At 38.9% G+C, this 13,157-nt stretch overlaps 1 protein-coding gene across 2 annotated transcripts in view; it reads left to right on the plus strand.

Moving 5' to 3' along the window:
- Nucleotides 1–13,157, plus strand: part of cpeb4b (cytoplasmic polyadenylation element binding protein 4b) — an 87,334-nt gene that overhangs the window by 23,009 nt on the left and 51,168 nt on the right. For both annotated transcript variants that reach the window (XM_078550598.1, XM_078550599.1), the window contains exons 2-3: nt 1,707–1,797; nt 10,510–10,560. In XM_078550598.1, the coding sequence (XP_078406724.1) occupies nt 1,707–1,797; nt 10,510–10,560 (142 nt within the window). The remainder of the gene's footprint in view (nt 1–1,706; nt 1,798–10,509; nt 10,561–13,157) is intronic.

Raw genomic sequence — 13,157 nt, forward strand, 5'->3', positions numbered from 1 at the left:
CAGTATTTTTGCAGCGTGGGTCAGAAAAGTAGACACCACATATCAGCGAAAGGAAGGTTGTCAGCATTACAGACAATTGCCCATGCACCCTGACATCGCTGGTGACATCAAGAGCATCAGCTATGTTCTTGCCTCCTAACACCACGGCCAAACTCCAGTCTATTGTTCAGGGGTGATGAGGAACCTGAAAACCTGCTACCAATGGCAGCTGATCTCTCAGGTTATCGAGATCATCGATAAGAAGCAGGAGTACAATCCAACAAGACGTGGAAGATGCTGACAGAAGCCACAATTGCCAACCGCTTCCGTCACGCTGGGTTCGAACAGGTTATGACTGCACAAGATGTCAAACGAGGAGCAGGGTGAGGCCAACTAACCCAATGACTAAGCACTTCTCACTCGCCTACAGGATGCAGCAGAGACCACTATGGAGATTTGTGCAGAAGTGGACAATGTCATAGATGGCACAAAGGAACAGGCATGATGCAATCGTCGATGCAATATGTTCTTCAGCTCAGGAGGCAGATAACCCTGAAGAGTCAGATAAATGCTAAGCCTGGCTGCTTCCCTAGCTGATGCCACAAAGGCTGTGGAGATGTTCCGGGATTTTGCACTGCAGCACGAAAACGTGTTTGACTTCATTGACGAAATGGTGGACTGTATTGCGCATGTCTGAGGACAGCATGGTAAGCGTAAATAGACTACGGAGCTTTTCTGGAGCTAACTCTGACAATTTTTTAATGCAAAACCTTTTCCAAGGTCAAGCCTTTGTAAGATTTGGACAAATTGAATTAAGACTTTTTCCACACATACTACTTTACTGTGTTTACATCTAGCATTTGAATCTGTTGGTTTTTGACCATCTGTATTTGTAGGCATACATATAGAGATGCATTCATGTGGGAATGGGTTGTCCTGGGCTATCATGAAGCTCTGCTTAACATGAATTTGTGGACGGAACCCCTGGGATTTGACTCATTGGGATCTTACTTCATCATTTTGCTGAATGTTTTGCTCTTTGGCACAGTTTACCACCCCTCCCGCCCCCCCATGGGTCCTTTTGGCTCTCCAGCTTCCTTTCTGAATATCTTTTAGGACTATCCTTAGTCTTGGTCTTGGAATGCAAAACTATTCCAAATCGATCTCTGAAGTCATCTGAAATATGCAAGTTTGTAACGATTGGACAGGTTGCATTACATAAGTTTGTAATGTTCTACAATGTGCGCATTGAGTAGTATTTTTAACTGCAATTTTGATCACAATGATCTGTATCTATAAAGTACCTTTTCAGTAAATATTTAGTAATATTTTACTTTGGACTTTAAGGCTGTAGTCAAGTTTACTTGAAAATACTAATTTTTAAAAACTTTTTAAAGTTATAGTTATTTGTTTTTGCAATAATGGTGGTCAAGAAATAATTTCTAATTCTACATTTTTACATAATGCAGGATCAGCCCTTCTCAGGAGTGACACTAATTGAAAATGCCTCAACTAACTTTAATCTTTCAAAATTATTTGTATCATATACAAAATTCATTGAATTCTTCACACAAATTCCAAATGTAATTATGAAATAATGAAAAATATACTATTGAGTGTCATCCTACCTTGAAAGTAACCACTGGTAACTTTTTTACTGTTTGCCTTAATTTGTCTGAGTAATGAAGCGGTCAGCAAACAAAGATTAAATTCTGTTCCTTTTCCAGGATCGAACTAGATTATATGACACTTTAAACATGCATTCACTGGAGAGTTCATTGATTGACATCATGAGAGCTGAACAGGACCCACTAAAAGGTAAATGCAAGCCTCCAAAAAAATGTTATAAAGCTTTTACAATGGACGTTAAACTTTTAATAAGTTAAGGTTTAGGGGCCATAGCAAAAGGAAAAATGTGGTTACAGAATGCCTATCTTCCACAAGTATTAAAGAAAACAAGAATAATTCAGTTTTAGATGAGCTGAATAATGCTAAAGTTTACAAAAAAGGTTTTTTAGTTTGAAGATTTGATTAAATGTCCTTCTGTGACCAAACTTCAAAGCAGTTTTCTACTTTTCCACTGTTTCTACTGATGTAAATTTGACAATAGCAGTCTAGAGTAACATTCCCCTTCTTTTCCCCCTTTTGCCCCCATTTCACGTGTTGGAAAATACTTGACACCTGTTCATGGTGACACAGCTGAAGTCAGAAATTCAATGTTTTGTGACTATATGAATCCTTTAATGACTGTTTAGTGAAATAATTAACATTAAATTGGCAAGTTTTAATTTGGGTGAAAACCTAATTGGGCTGTGGTATACAACAATAATTTGGATTTTTAGATGTGTTGAATGGTATATACTTAAATGTCCAAAACGTTTAAAATAATATTGGAGATTGAGAAGAATTAACTATAGTCATAATTATTATAGAAGCAGTATCAGAAATGTGGGGGCACAAAACTCACGTGGCAGATTAGCTGCTTGGGTACTTATTTCTATTGAAACCAATAGAATTTATGCAGGCTTTATAATAGATGACTGATTTGCAAGTCCAATTTTATGCCTGATAAGCTGATAACCTAACCGATGGTGTAGGTTTGCACAGGATTGTGAACTTGAATATCAATATTTTTGAGGACAGTAGGGGGTGGTGTTGTAGGATGACAGTATTGATTAAGGTTTCTATTGTTATACTGAAATGTAAGGATGACATCCAAGGCAGAATCCATATGAATAGAATCACAAAATAGGAAGGGAAATAGGACAATTCTTGGTGTGCATTACAAGCCACCTGTGGAAAGGAGAGACGGGTGGTGATCTTTAGACAGTTCAGATAAACTATACGCAAGAACAATGGAGCAATACTGTTAGGTGATTTTAACTGGGCCTCAAATGTAACACAAGGTTAAAGTAAGTGCTTTTTAACTTCCATCCAGGATTGCTTCTAGTCTTAAAAGCATTGCTTGATTTGTTTCTGGGAAGTGAAGGAGGGCAAATAACATGAGACAAGGGGAACCATCGGGGAAAATAGTGACCATGACATGTTGCATTCAATGTAAGAATAGAATTGGACTGCAGTGGTTCAAGAAGATCGCTCATCAACACCATTTAAGGGTAATTAGGGATGGGCAATAAATACTGACATTATCAGTGATAGCCACATCCTACGAACAAATAAAAATGAACTGTTTTAAAGGCGAACATGCTGGATGGAAGCATAACTAAAAAGGGATTGGACCCAAATTAAATTGGTGGGAAAATTATCAATCGAGTTGATAGTCATCACTTTTTAAATATTATCTCTCAGATCTATGTTCCAGTAAGAGAAAAAGGGGGTGATCGATGTCTACAGTTTTGTGTATAAATAGATTGAAACAGTCCTGAAATTTGAAAGGAAGCATATGATAAAAGTACGGTTAAAGATAAAATCTGGTAACAAGGTGAGAAGGCAGATGATAATTACAACAGTGAACATGAAAAAGACATTGGTATGAAATGAATTGTGTTTTTTGATAACTAAGAAATAAAAATATAGCAAGAGAGGGTAGCATAGCTAGGGATGAAGAAAAGGGCCCAAGCGTGGAGAATGTAGCTATGATGGAGGTGCTGAGTAAACAATTGCATCAGTTTTTACAAATGATGGTGGGACTGAAAACTTGGAGTACTAGGGGTTATGTAGCACTGTAGAAAATAAATTGGTTCCGAAAAGTTCTGCAGAACTAGTAATCTGTTATTTGATGCTGAAATCAACTCCCTCATGGCAAAAGCTGCAGCAGTTATGTCCAAGCTGAGTAAGTGTGTGTAGAACAACAGCAACCTGACCAAGAACACCAGCTTGCAAGTTTACCAAGCCTGCTGCAGTGAGAGTGACTTGATGTTCAAATTGTTATTATTACTGAATCCGCAAGATTCTGCGCATATGCAAATTGTCCAAGGTACATAACCTGGTACGTTGCATGTGTTGCTTTAATTTAATTTGCTTCATAATTTTACCTTGCAATACGTGAGTAAAGCCTACAAGATGTCTATCGAAAGTGCATTCAGAGACAAAGGCGACCCTCCTAAAAGGAAGAGGCAAACCATTATTTTGGAACAGAGATTAGAAGCGCTATGACATGGTGATACTGAAAAGGCTGCAGCCATAGCGAGTTCACTTGGGCTTCCACCAATGACTGCGTGCACCATCAAGAAGAATAAAGATGAGGTAAAGGCCAGTGCCCAAAGTGTGACTGCTCTTAAGTGCTACAAAGATTATCTGTACTAGGTGCATCAGGTTCGCAAATATGGAATGATTGAGGGTGTGGTCGAGGACCAGAACCAAAGGAACATGCCTGTTAACAGGCTGACTATGAAAAGAAAGGCTGGGTTTAACAATCTGAAATGGCAAGAAGATGAGAGTCCTGCTGTCATGGTTGGTTTGATAGATTTGAGGGATGCCACAGCCTGCACAACATCAGGATGAGTAGTGAAGCTGCGAGTGCTGACAACATAGCGCCCAGTAATTATCTTGTTGAGTTGAAGGCCATTTGAGGGAGGCTATACACCGCAGCAAATCAGCGAATCAGATGGGCCTATTTTGTTTTTGGAAGAAAATGCCCATCAGGACATGTATTTAAGACCATAAGACATAGGAGCAGAAATTAGGCCATTTGGCCCATCGAGTTTGCTCCGCCATTCAATCATGGCTGATGAGTTTCTCAACCCCGTTCTCCCGCCTTCTCCCCGTAACCATTGATCCCCTTATCAATCAAGAACCTATCTATCTCGGTCTTAAATACACTCAATGACCTGGCCATTTCAACTGAAGAAAATACTGCATCAGGATTCAAGCCAGGATCTGTTGACTTTGTAACTGGATGACAATGCAGAAGGTGACTTCAAGATTCAGCCTCTGCTTGTATATCACTCAAAATTCAAGAGCAATGAAGGGTTATAGCAAGGGACATCTTCTTGTAATTTGGAGGTCAAATAAGAAAACTCAGCCGCCAATGAACGTGGTTTTCGGTGCATTTTTATCCAGCTGCCATGGAATATTTTGCTCAGAGAAACATCGCTCATAAAGCTTTGTTACTTTTGGACAATGTCTCAGGACACCCTTTAAACCTAAATGGATTTCCAAAGAAATCTATGTAGAATACCTACCTAAAGATGTGACATCCTTGATCCAACCCATGGATCAAGGTGTTATTGCCACATTCAAGACTTGCTTATCTACACGGGACCTTTACACGGTTCACCAAGGAGGAAATCCCAACTCGCCGCAAGGTCTGGCATAGCTGCAGCATTCTTCAAACAATTAACAACATTGCAAATGCTTTGGAGGAGATAAAACAGTTAAACATGAATGATGTATGGTGCAAGGTCTTCCCTGAAGCTGTTCATGACTTCTGTGGTTTCAATGAGCCAATTGAATCTATTTGGCAAGGTATAGTGACTATGGCCAACAAAGCAGTTACTTTTTTAAAAAGTGGACCAAGATAACATTGAGAAGGTGCTGGAGTCCCACGGCAAAGAACTGACCAACAAGGAGCTGTGGCACCTTTAGCAGGAGCGAGCTCTATCAGGCGAAGAAGAGGAAGCATCATAAAGCAAGCGACTAACATTGCAGCAAATGTCAGAGGCTTTCAAGCTCATTGAAGGGGCGCATTTTTGAAGATAATACTACTTAAAGAAGTTTGAAGATCAGAGAGATTAAAAAGGTCATCTGCTGATACAGGGAATTGTACCAAGAAAAACAGAAGCACAAGATACAACAATCCATTTGAGCATTCTTCAAACCAGCAATTCACCAAGCTGTTCAAGATGTATAGGTGCCAAAAAGCGAGACACAAGAAAACCCCTCCTTCCCACATCGATGGTGAGCGGTGCTTGTTTTAGTGTAGTGTGCATTTTTTTTTGTTTTGTTTTTGTTTTTTGGCTTATAAATAAGATGTATTTCATATTTGTGTTGCATATTAAGACCAAAAATCTTGGATTGGGAATGCATCTCCTGATGTTACATATATGTAAATGGGAAAACTTGCTTTGATGTAAGTAGTGGTTTCCAGGAATGTATCTACTACTTAAACTGGTTGTTCCTGTACACTCCACATGCCGGGAAGAGTTCAGTTCCAACAATGCCAAGGCGTGACACCATCCAGGGCAAAGTAGCCTGCTTGGCATCTCATCCACAACGTTAAACATTCCCCCCCTCCCCTTACCACCACCACCAACACAGTGGCAGCAGTGTGTACCATCTGCAAGATGCACTGCAGAAATTTGCCAGCTGACAGACAGCATTTTCCAAACCCAAGGCCTCTACTGCCTAGAAGGACAAGGGCAGCAGAGGATGGGAACACCACCAACTGCAAGTTCCCCTCAAAACCATACACCATCCTGACTTAGAACTATATTACTGTTTCTTCACTTGCAGGGCAAAAATCCTGGAAATCCCCTCCTAACCCATCTGGTTCACTAATTTCCTTTAGGGAAGGAAATCTGCCATCCTTACCTGGCCTACGTGTGACTCCAGACCCACAGCAATGTGGTTGACTCTTAAAGGCCCTCTGAACAAGGGCAGTTAGGGATGGGCAACAAATGCTGCCTTTTCCAGTGACTATCACACCCCAAGAACAAAAGAAAAGAAATTAGTGAGCCTGTAGTTTTGAGATTATCATGGAGGAGGTGAGAGGTTTTATGAAATTAATTTGTACAAAAGATTATAAGAATAGGAAATGCTCTACCATAAGTGGATATCGAGGTAGAGTCTTATAACAGTTTCAAGGAGTGGGATAGTATTTGAAGAATGAAAATAGATGCAGGAAAAGGGATTAGAGTAAATTAGAAAAGCAAGGGCAGCCATGATAGGTCAACTGATGGCCTGGTTATTAAGTTTCATGACATTGTATTTGCAGTTGAGGGTTATTATGTAAATTGATTTACTCTGTCACATTTAAGAAACATTTGCCCATCATTCAACTCTGGCGCATGATGTTTATTACCTCTGTTACTGCCATGCTGGAAAATGCCGTATGTGGAGGTCAGATGAAGACTCAATCAGAATCTGCTGTGATATTCCCTCGTGGACAAATGCAGCTTCTTGTAAATTGGCGTAAATTGAGAATGGGCTTTTGGACTATACACAAGAAGTGGAATTGTACAGCAATATGAGCCAGCACCTTCAGGGAAGACGGAAAAAAAATTCAGCAGGGCCGAGAACGGAGGAGGAATAATGCCTTCAGAATATTGAGTAGACAATGCTTTACTGTTAAAAGGAAAAGAAGAAATAGGCCACTCTACTATTGAAATGTTCACTGACCTTTTATATGAATAGATCATTGATTTGAGACCAGTATCATGCCAGTATGCATTGTTGAATTAACCTGGATTGCTTTGAAACAACCAGTGAATGTTTTATTCAGAGTTTTTTGTTTCAGTGAGTTAAATCGGTGAGTTCTTCACATTTGACTTGAAGTGGTCTAATATGATTTCAAATGTACAACTCCTGGAGAGAATAATTAAACACTCCCTGCACTGTTACTTAAAAGCAAATTTATTAAACTTGGTAGCTTAAGTTTATTGTACGAGTTGACCAAAATGAAACTTTTTTTTTGCTTTTCCTTTACTATTTCTGATTAACAGCATTTTAGTGCATAATAATATGAACTAAAAATATGCATGTCGCTGAATAGTAATTTAAGCATAATAGGTTATTTTTCTTGGGAGTTGACATGTAAATTTGAGGTGGAAAGAGTGGACAGAGGCGAGAGGTGAAATAAATATTCAAGTTATATTCTATTATCGTCTGATAGGCAAGCATATGCTTTTCCAGCAAGTGACTGGCTAAGTCAATACAAACCCTGCTTATCTTTCACTCCCAGACTGGCTAATCATACCACCTTGATTGCTACCCTAGTTGTCAACAATTAAATCTGGGACCATTCTGCACAGATGTCTTGCCTCTGAACTATTGCTATATTCAACATTTCAACTTTTATTTTGATATGAAGGAATGTTTTTAGCCAGCTTTTTTTGGTAAATTGTATATATTGTTCAGCATTTCAAAATGTATGGGGTATTGTATTTTAACATCAGGGGAGTGGAGTAGTGAGAGATTGTTCCTGTCTCTATTGAAAAAAGTGTGTACGTTTTATACACTGAACCAACCCACTGCTGAGCTAACCAAAATTTAGTAGATATTTGCATCCTGGTATAGGGGTGTTGTGATCCCGGTTGAGATCCCCAATTTTGTTACCATCACGGTCAAGACCAGTAACTTTCTTCAAAAAAATCTGAAATCCAGTTATCTATTGAAATAATAAAGCCACAAGTTTCCATGGTTCAAAACCGAAGAGCTTTTACTATACAAGAGTCAATCGAAGCAAACATGACACTATCTTGGGTAATCTCCTATTCTCTACAACCCAGAATCAATGTAAGTTAAACATGAATTAACAGGCAAATTGTGGTCAGTTATAAACTGTAAGTTACACATTACATAGATGCAATTAAGGCAGATTTGAATTGGCTCGGCAGTCCACTCAACCTTTGTAGTCAATGTCAGTCACAAAGTCCTTCAAAAATTCGGTCTCCCTCAAAGAATTTCAGCTCCTCTTCTTCTAGGACTTGGCCTGATTCCCCAGCTAACAGCAGCGCACAACCAACCTGAGTTCCATGGGCACGACCTACACCAAAAATGGCACACAGCTGCAGCAACTAGATCTTTGCTCATTCTTAGCTCCTGGATCTAGCCTCTGTCTTCGTCAACTTGCCTGTACTGCACCTGTGGACTCATCTACTTCTACTGAGCTTGGATGGCTGTGTCCTTTTATAGCTTTCAACCAGGCTTCGTCTCCACAGAAGTTTTGGTTTCCAATCTGTTTCAGTCTCGGTTTCCTTAGAAACTGCGAGTTTCCTTTCTCAGTTTCCTTTGTTGCTTCCCTTTTTCAGTTTCCCTTTCAATTAAGATCTGTCTCAAAACTACAAGCTTTAACCACAGATTCCATCACCAGGGCGACAAGCATTGGAGTCTGGAAGGGTGATCCCTTTTTATGTTCTGTTTCTTCGCAGCTCCTTGTATAATGAAGCAATCTGTGCCTGTATGCAGCAAGACCTGTATAACATTCAGTCTTGGGCAGATAAGTGGCAAGTATATTTGTGCGAAGCAATGACCATCCCCTACCCTCTGCTTTCAATGGCATTACCATATCAATTCCCCCACCATCAACATCCTGGGTCACCATTGACTAGAAACCTGAATGGACCAGCCTTTTTCATACTGTGGCTACAAGAGCAGATCAGATGAAAGGCATTCTGCAGCAGATGACGAGTTCTCACTCCCCAGAGACCTGTCCATTGTCTACAAGCACAAGTCATGAGTGTGATGGAAAACTCTCCACTTGCTTTGGATGAGTGCAACTCCAACAACATTCGAGCTTCACACCATCAAAGATTTCAGACCCCATCCACTATCTTTAAAAAAAAAAAAAATTATTCCTCCAACACTAGCACACCATGGCTACAGTGTGTACCATCTATAAGGTGCACTGTAGCAACCTGCCAAGGCTTCTTTGACAGCACCTTCCCAAACCTATGGACCCCTACTACCTAAAAATACGAGGCCAGGACAGCAGATGTATGGGAACACCACCTCTAACACCAGCGCCCCCCCCCTCCCCTCCCCCTCAAACCCCTGCTGCACCTCCAGTCTCTCACTGTGCTAACTTGAAAATATATCACTCAGTTAGTATCCTGGAACTCCTTACCAACATATCCTGTAATTTTATTTTTAAGTGCATGGGCCCTTTAAATTATTTTTCTACAAGGCAACTTAAGAGGCTAATTTGTGCGCAGACTGCCCGGGATCTTTTGGGTTGTTGCACAGTTGTACAGTTTTGAGGGAGCGTCACTCCCTACCTCATAGTACTGTAGGAGTACCTTCACTGCACCAATTGCAGCAAATTAAGAAGGGGGCTCACCATCATTTTCTTGGGGGCCATTGCCAGCAACACCCAAATCTTGTGAATGGAAAAAGCTATGCATACTATTTCTTACCTGAAAGAACACAGCAATTGCTTCTGCAATGTGTTCTTAACCCAGTATATATTTAAAAAAATACTAGATATTTATATAGGAAGGTGCTAGCTGTACAGGAATACTTTAGCAAAAGGCTGATCAAAAGTTAGAAATCTAAACTAAATCCAGCACAACATTAAATCCAAATCCAAAAAAAAATATGCCACATAATGTGAATGCAATACATAATCTATATGGATCAGATACTTTATCAAAGGCTTAATTCTAGGGTAAAACTGACAATAGTTTCACAAAAAATGGTCCTTGCACATTTTAATATACTGTAAACAATTTATAAATAATACAAATGTGCACTAGTACTGTAGGTCTCCAGAGATTGCACTACCAGTTGAGAACAAAATCCATGTTCGGAATCTTGGGTGTTGGATTGATGAGGTCTTTTGCTGGAAAGGGTGACCAAAACTGGCTTGTCAGTTCATTGCTTCCTATAACTCTTTGTTTTATTTTCATATAGGTCGCCTAAACTACGCACATCCTGGATCGGACAGTCCTCTTCCTATTAACGGTAAGTATTTGTCACAAATGTACAAAACCATTTCTCAATGCTGAAATTGGGAACTCATCATTTGAAGAATTGCAAGACCAACCATCATATCACTGTGGTGCAGCACACGAGAAACTCAGTATGCCCTTCTAAGCAGTGAATATCTCGGTCCAGTAGATTTCTGTTCTGAGGATAACTCTGAATGCAGCCCTTCATTTTCATTTAAGATCTGTGCTATTGAAACAACCAGTGATCTCTTTTATTTATATCACGTCAGTCTCTATAAAGTAAAATTTTATAACCTTAAGGACTCTCTGCAGTGAGCATCTGAATAATTAGAAGCAAACAGCATCTGTATTTTAAACAGAACAATTTTAAAAAATTCATTCATGGGATGTGGGTGTCACTGGCTAAGCCAGCATTTATTGCCCATCACTAATTGCCTTTGTTCAGAGGCATTTAAGAGTCAACCACAGTGCTGTGGGTCTGGAGTCACATGTAGGCCAGACCAGGTAAGGACAGCAGATTTCCTTCCCTAAAGGACGTTAGTGAACCAGATGGGTTTTTACAACAATCGACAATGGTTTCATGGTCATCATTAGACTTTTAATTCCAAATTTTTATCAAATTCAAATTCCACCATCTGCCATGATGGGATTCAAACCTGGGTCCCCAGAGCATTACCCTGGGTGTCTGGATTACTAGTCCAGCAACAACACCATTACGCCATCACCTCCCCAACCACCACCACCCCCCCATAACAAATATGACAGTGGGAACCTTGCATCACTGCCCAATATGTGTAAACTATACTGAAGCATATAGTGTAGAAGTACCTCTACACATTAAAGTGGAATAAGTAAATTAGCGTAAAATAACAAGTTTCGTTAATTTTAATAGAATCTATTTGTATTTGAACTATAATTCAATAATTTCTTCATTCTTAGTATATGCTGAGAGGGGAATGACTAAATAATCATTCATAGACTCTGGCCTATGAATGACCTTTCTTCATTCTGGAATAGAATCTTAGAATGACATAGGACCCAAGCCATTTGGTCTATCTTTAAAGGAGCCATCCATTTAGTCCCACTTCCCTGCCCTTTCCCTATAGTCTTGCAAATATTTCCCCTTCAAGTATATACCCAATTCCTTTAAAGAAGTTACTTAATCTTCTTTCACATACCTATCAGATGCGGAAACCGTTTTTTCTTAATTATTCTATGAACCCCTCAAGATTTGAACAGCTCAATCAAATTTTTCCTCTCCTCTAAGTAGTACAGGCCCAGCTTCGCTAGTCTAAGTAACTGATTTTTTTCTTCTTTATTGGGTGCAAGATGATATGAAATAAAACCACAAAATACACGGTACAATTAGTTTGGGTAAGGCTATAAATTAATCTTAATTCATATGATTTTATAAAACATTCATTTCTTTCAACAGACGTCTTTAGTAGTTTGTAGTTTACTGCCAACTATCAGTTATCATAAATATATATTGTGTGTAGTAGAATCCATGTTTTAAATTTCCTGCAGCAGTACAGCCTAATTATTTCTAAAATTCAGAACGCTCCATTAGTAGTTTAAGATTTTATATCACAAAGGAATTGACAAAACTTCCTGACAGTAAATAAAGGGAAAGATATAAGCTAGAATTGACCATTATATATTCTGAGTGGTAGTTGCTTACACTGCTGTGGAACTGTGCACAAGTGGTCTAAAGTAGGGTATGCAATGGTGCTGCAGATTAATGATTTAAGCATCCGTCATTATAAAGAATGTTAAATTTACATGAATTTCCAATCCCCCTATTACTGAGTTGATTTTTTGCAATATTTAAACCATAGAAGTGGCCCATTCTTAATGGATGAGTAGCCTGTACTCAATATAGCTTCATGGTGCAGGAGATTTAGTCCCATTCCTAATACAGTACTGGTATATGTCTGAGGAAATATTTCTTAACATTATTTTGATCAAATTTGGTTTTCCCCCCCCCATTGATTCCCTGTCAAAGATTTTCAAACTCAGCTCATGTCTTCAATTTGGATAACAATATGAACTCAGTTACCCTAAATATTATACATTTGTGTAATATTATCATGAAATGTTAATGACTTCATCAGAGACAAAGCATTCACACTAAACCTTAGATACCTAGTTAATCAAAACTCAGTCGCTGGATCACACTCCAGCTCATTTTTAAATTTTCAGATTAAATGTCATAATCCACACAAAATTGCTTTCGATGAATGTGCATAATCTACTTCAACAGCAGAAGACCACATCATTTTGGGATTTTATTCCTTTGTCATTTCATGTTACTTGAATGGAAGCTTTTCGAAGTTGGGTTGTCTGTTGAAAGGAGTGAGTTATTAATTTTGAAATTTCATAAATGAAGTGCTATCCAGCATCATTTTATGATGGCATCTCCTGAGAATTATAATGTTAACTAGAAATCTTTTAATATATTGTGTTTCACTTAAATAATGGACTCAACTCAATCTGACCTATTGAAAGACTGGAAAATTTTAGACTCTATAGCCATATTAACTTTTTAAACATGTTTGGCAAGTTCAAATGTGTGCTATAAACTCCTGATAGAAAGTTGACATTTACCAT

This window comes from Cetorhinus maximus, chromosome 10, assembly GCF_964194155.1.
Source record: "Cetorhinus maximus chromosome 10, sCetMax3.hap1.1, whole genome shotgun sequence".
NCBI classification, from domain to species: Eukaryota; Metazoa; Chordata; class Chondrichthyes; order Lamniformes; family Cetorhinidae; genus Cetorhinus; species Cetorhinus maximus.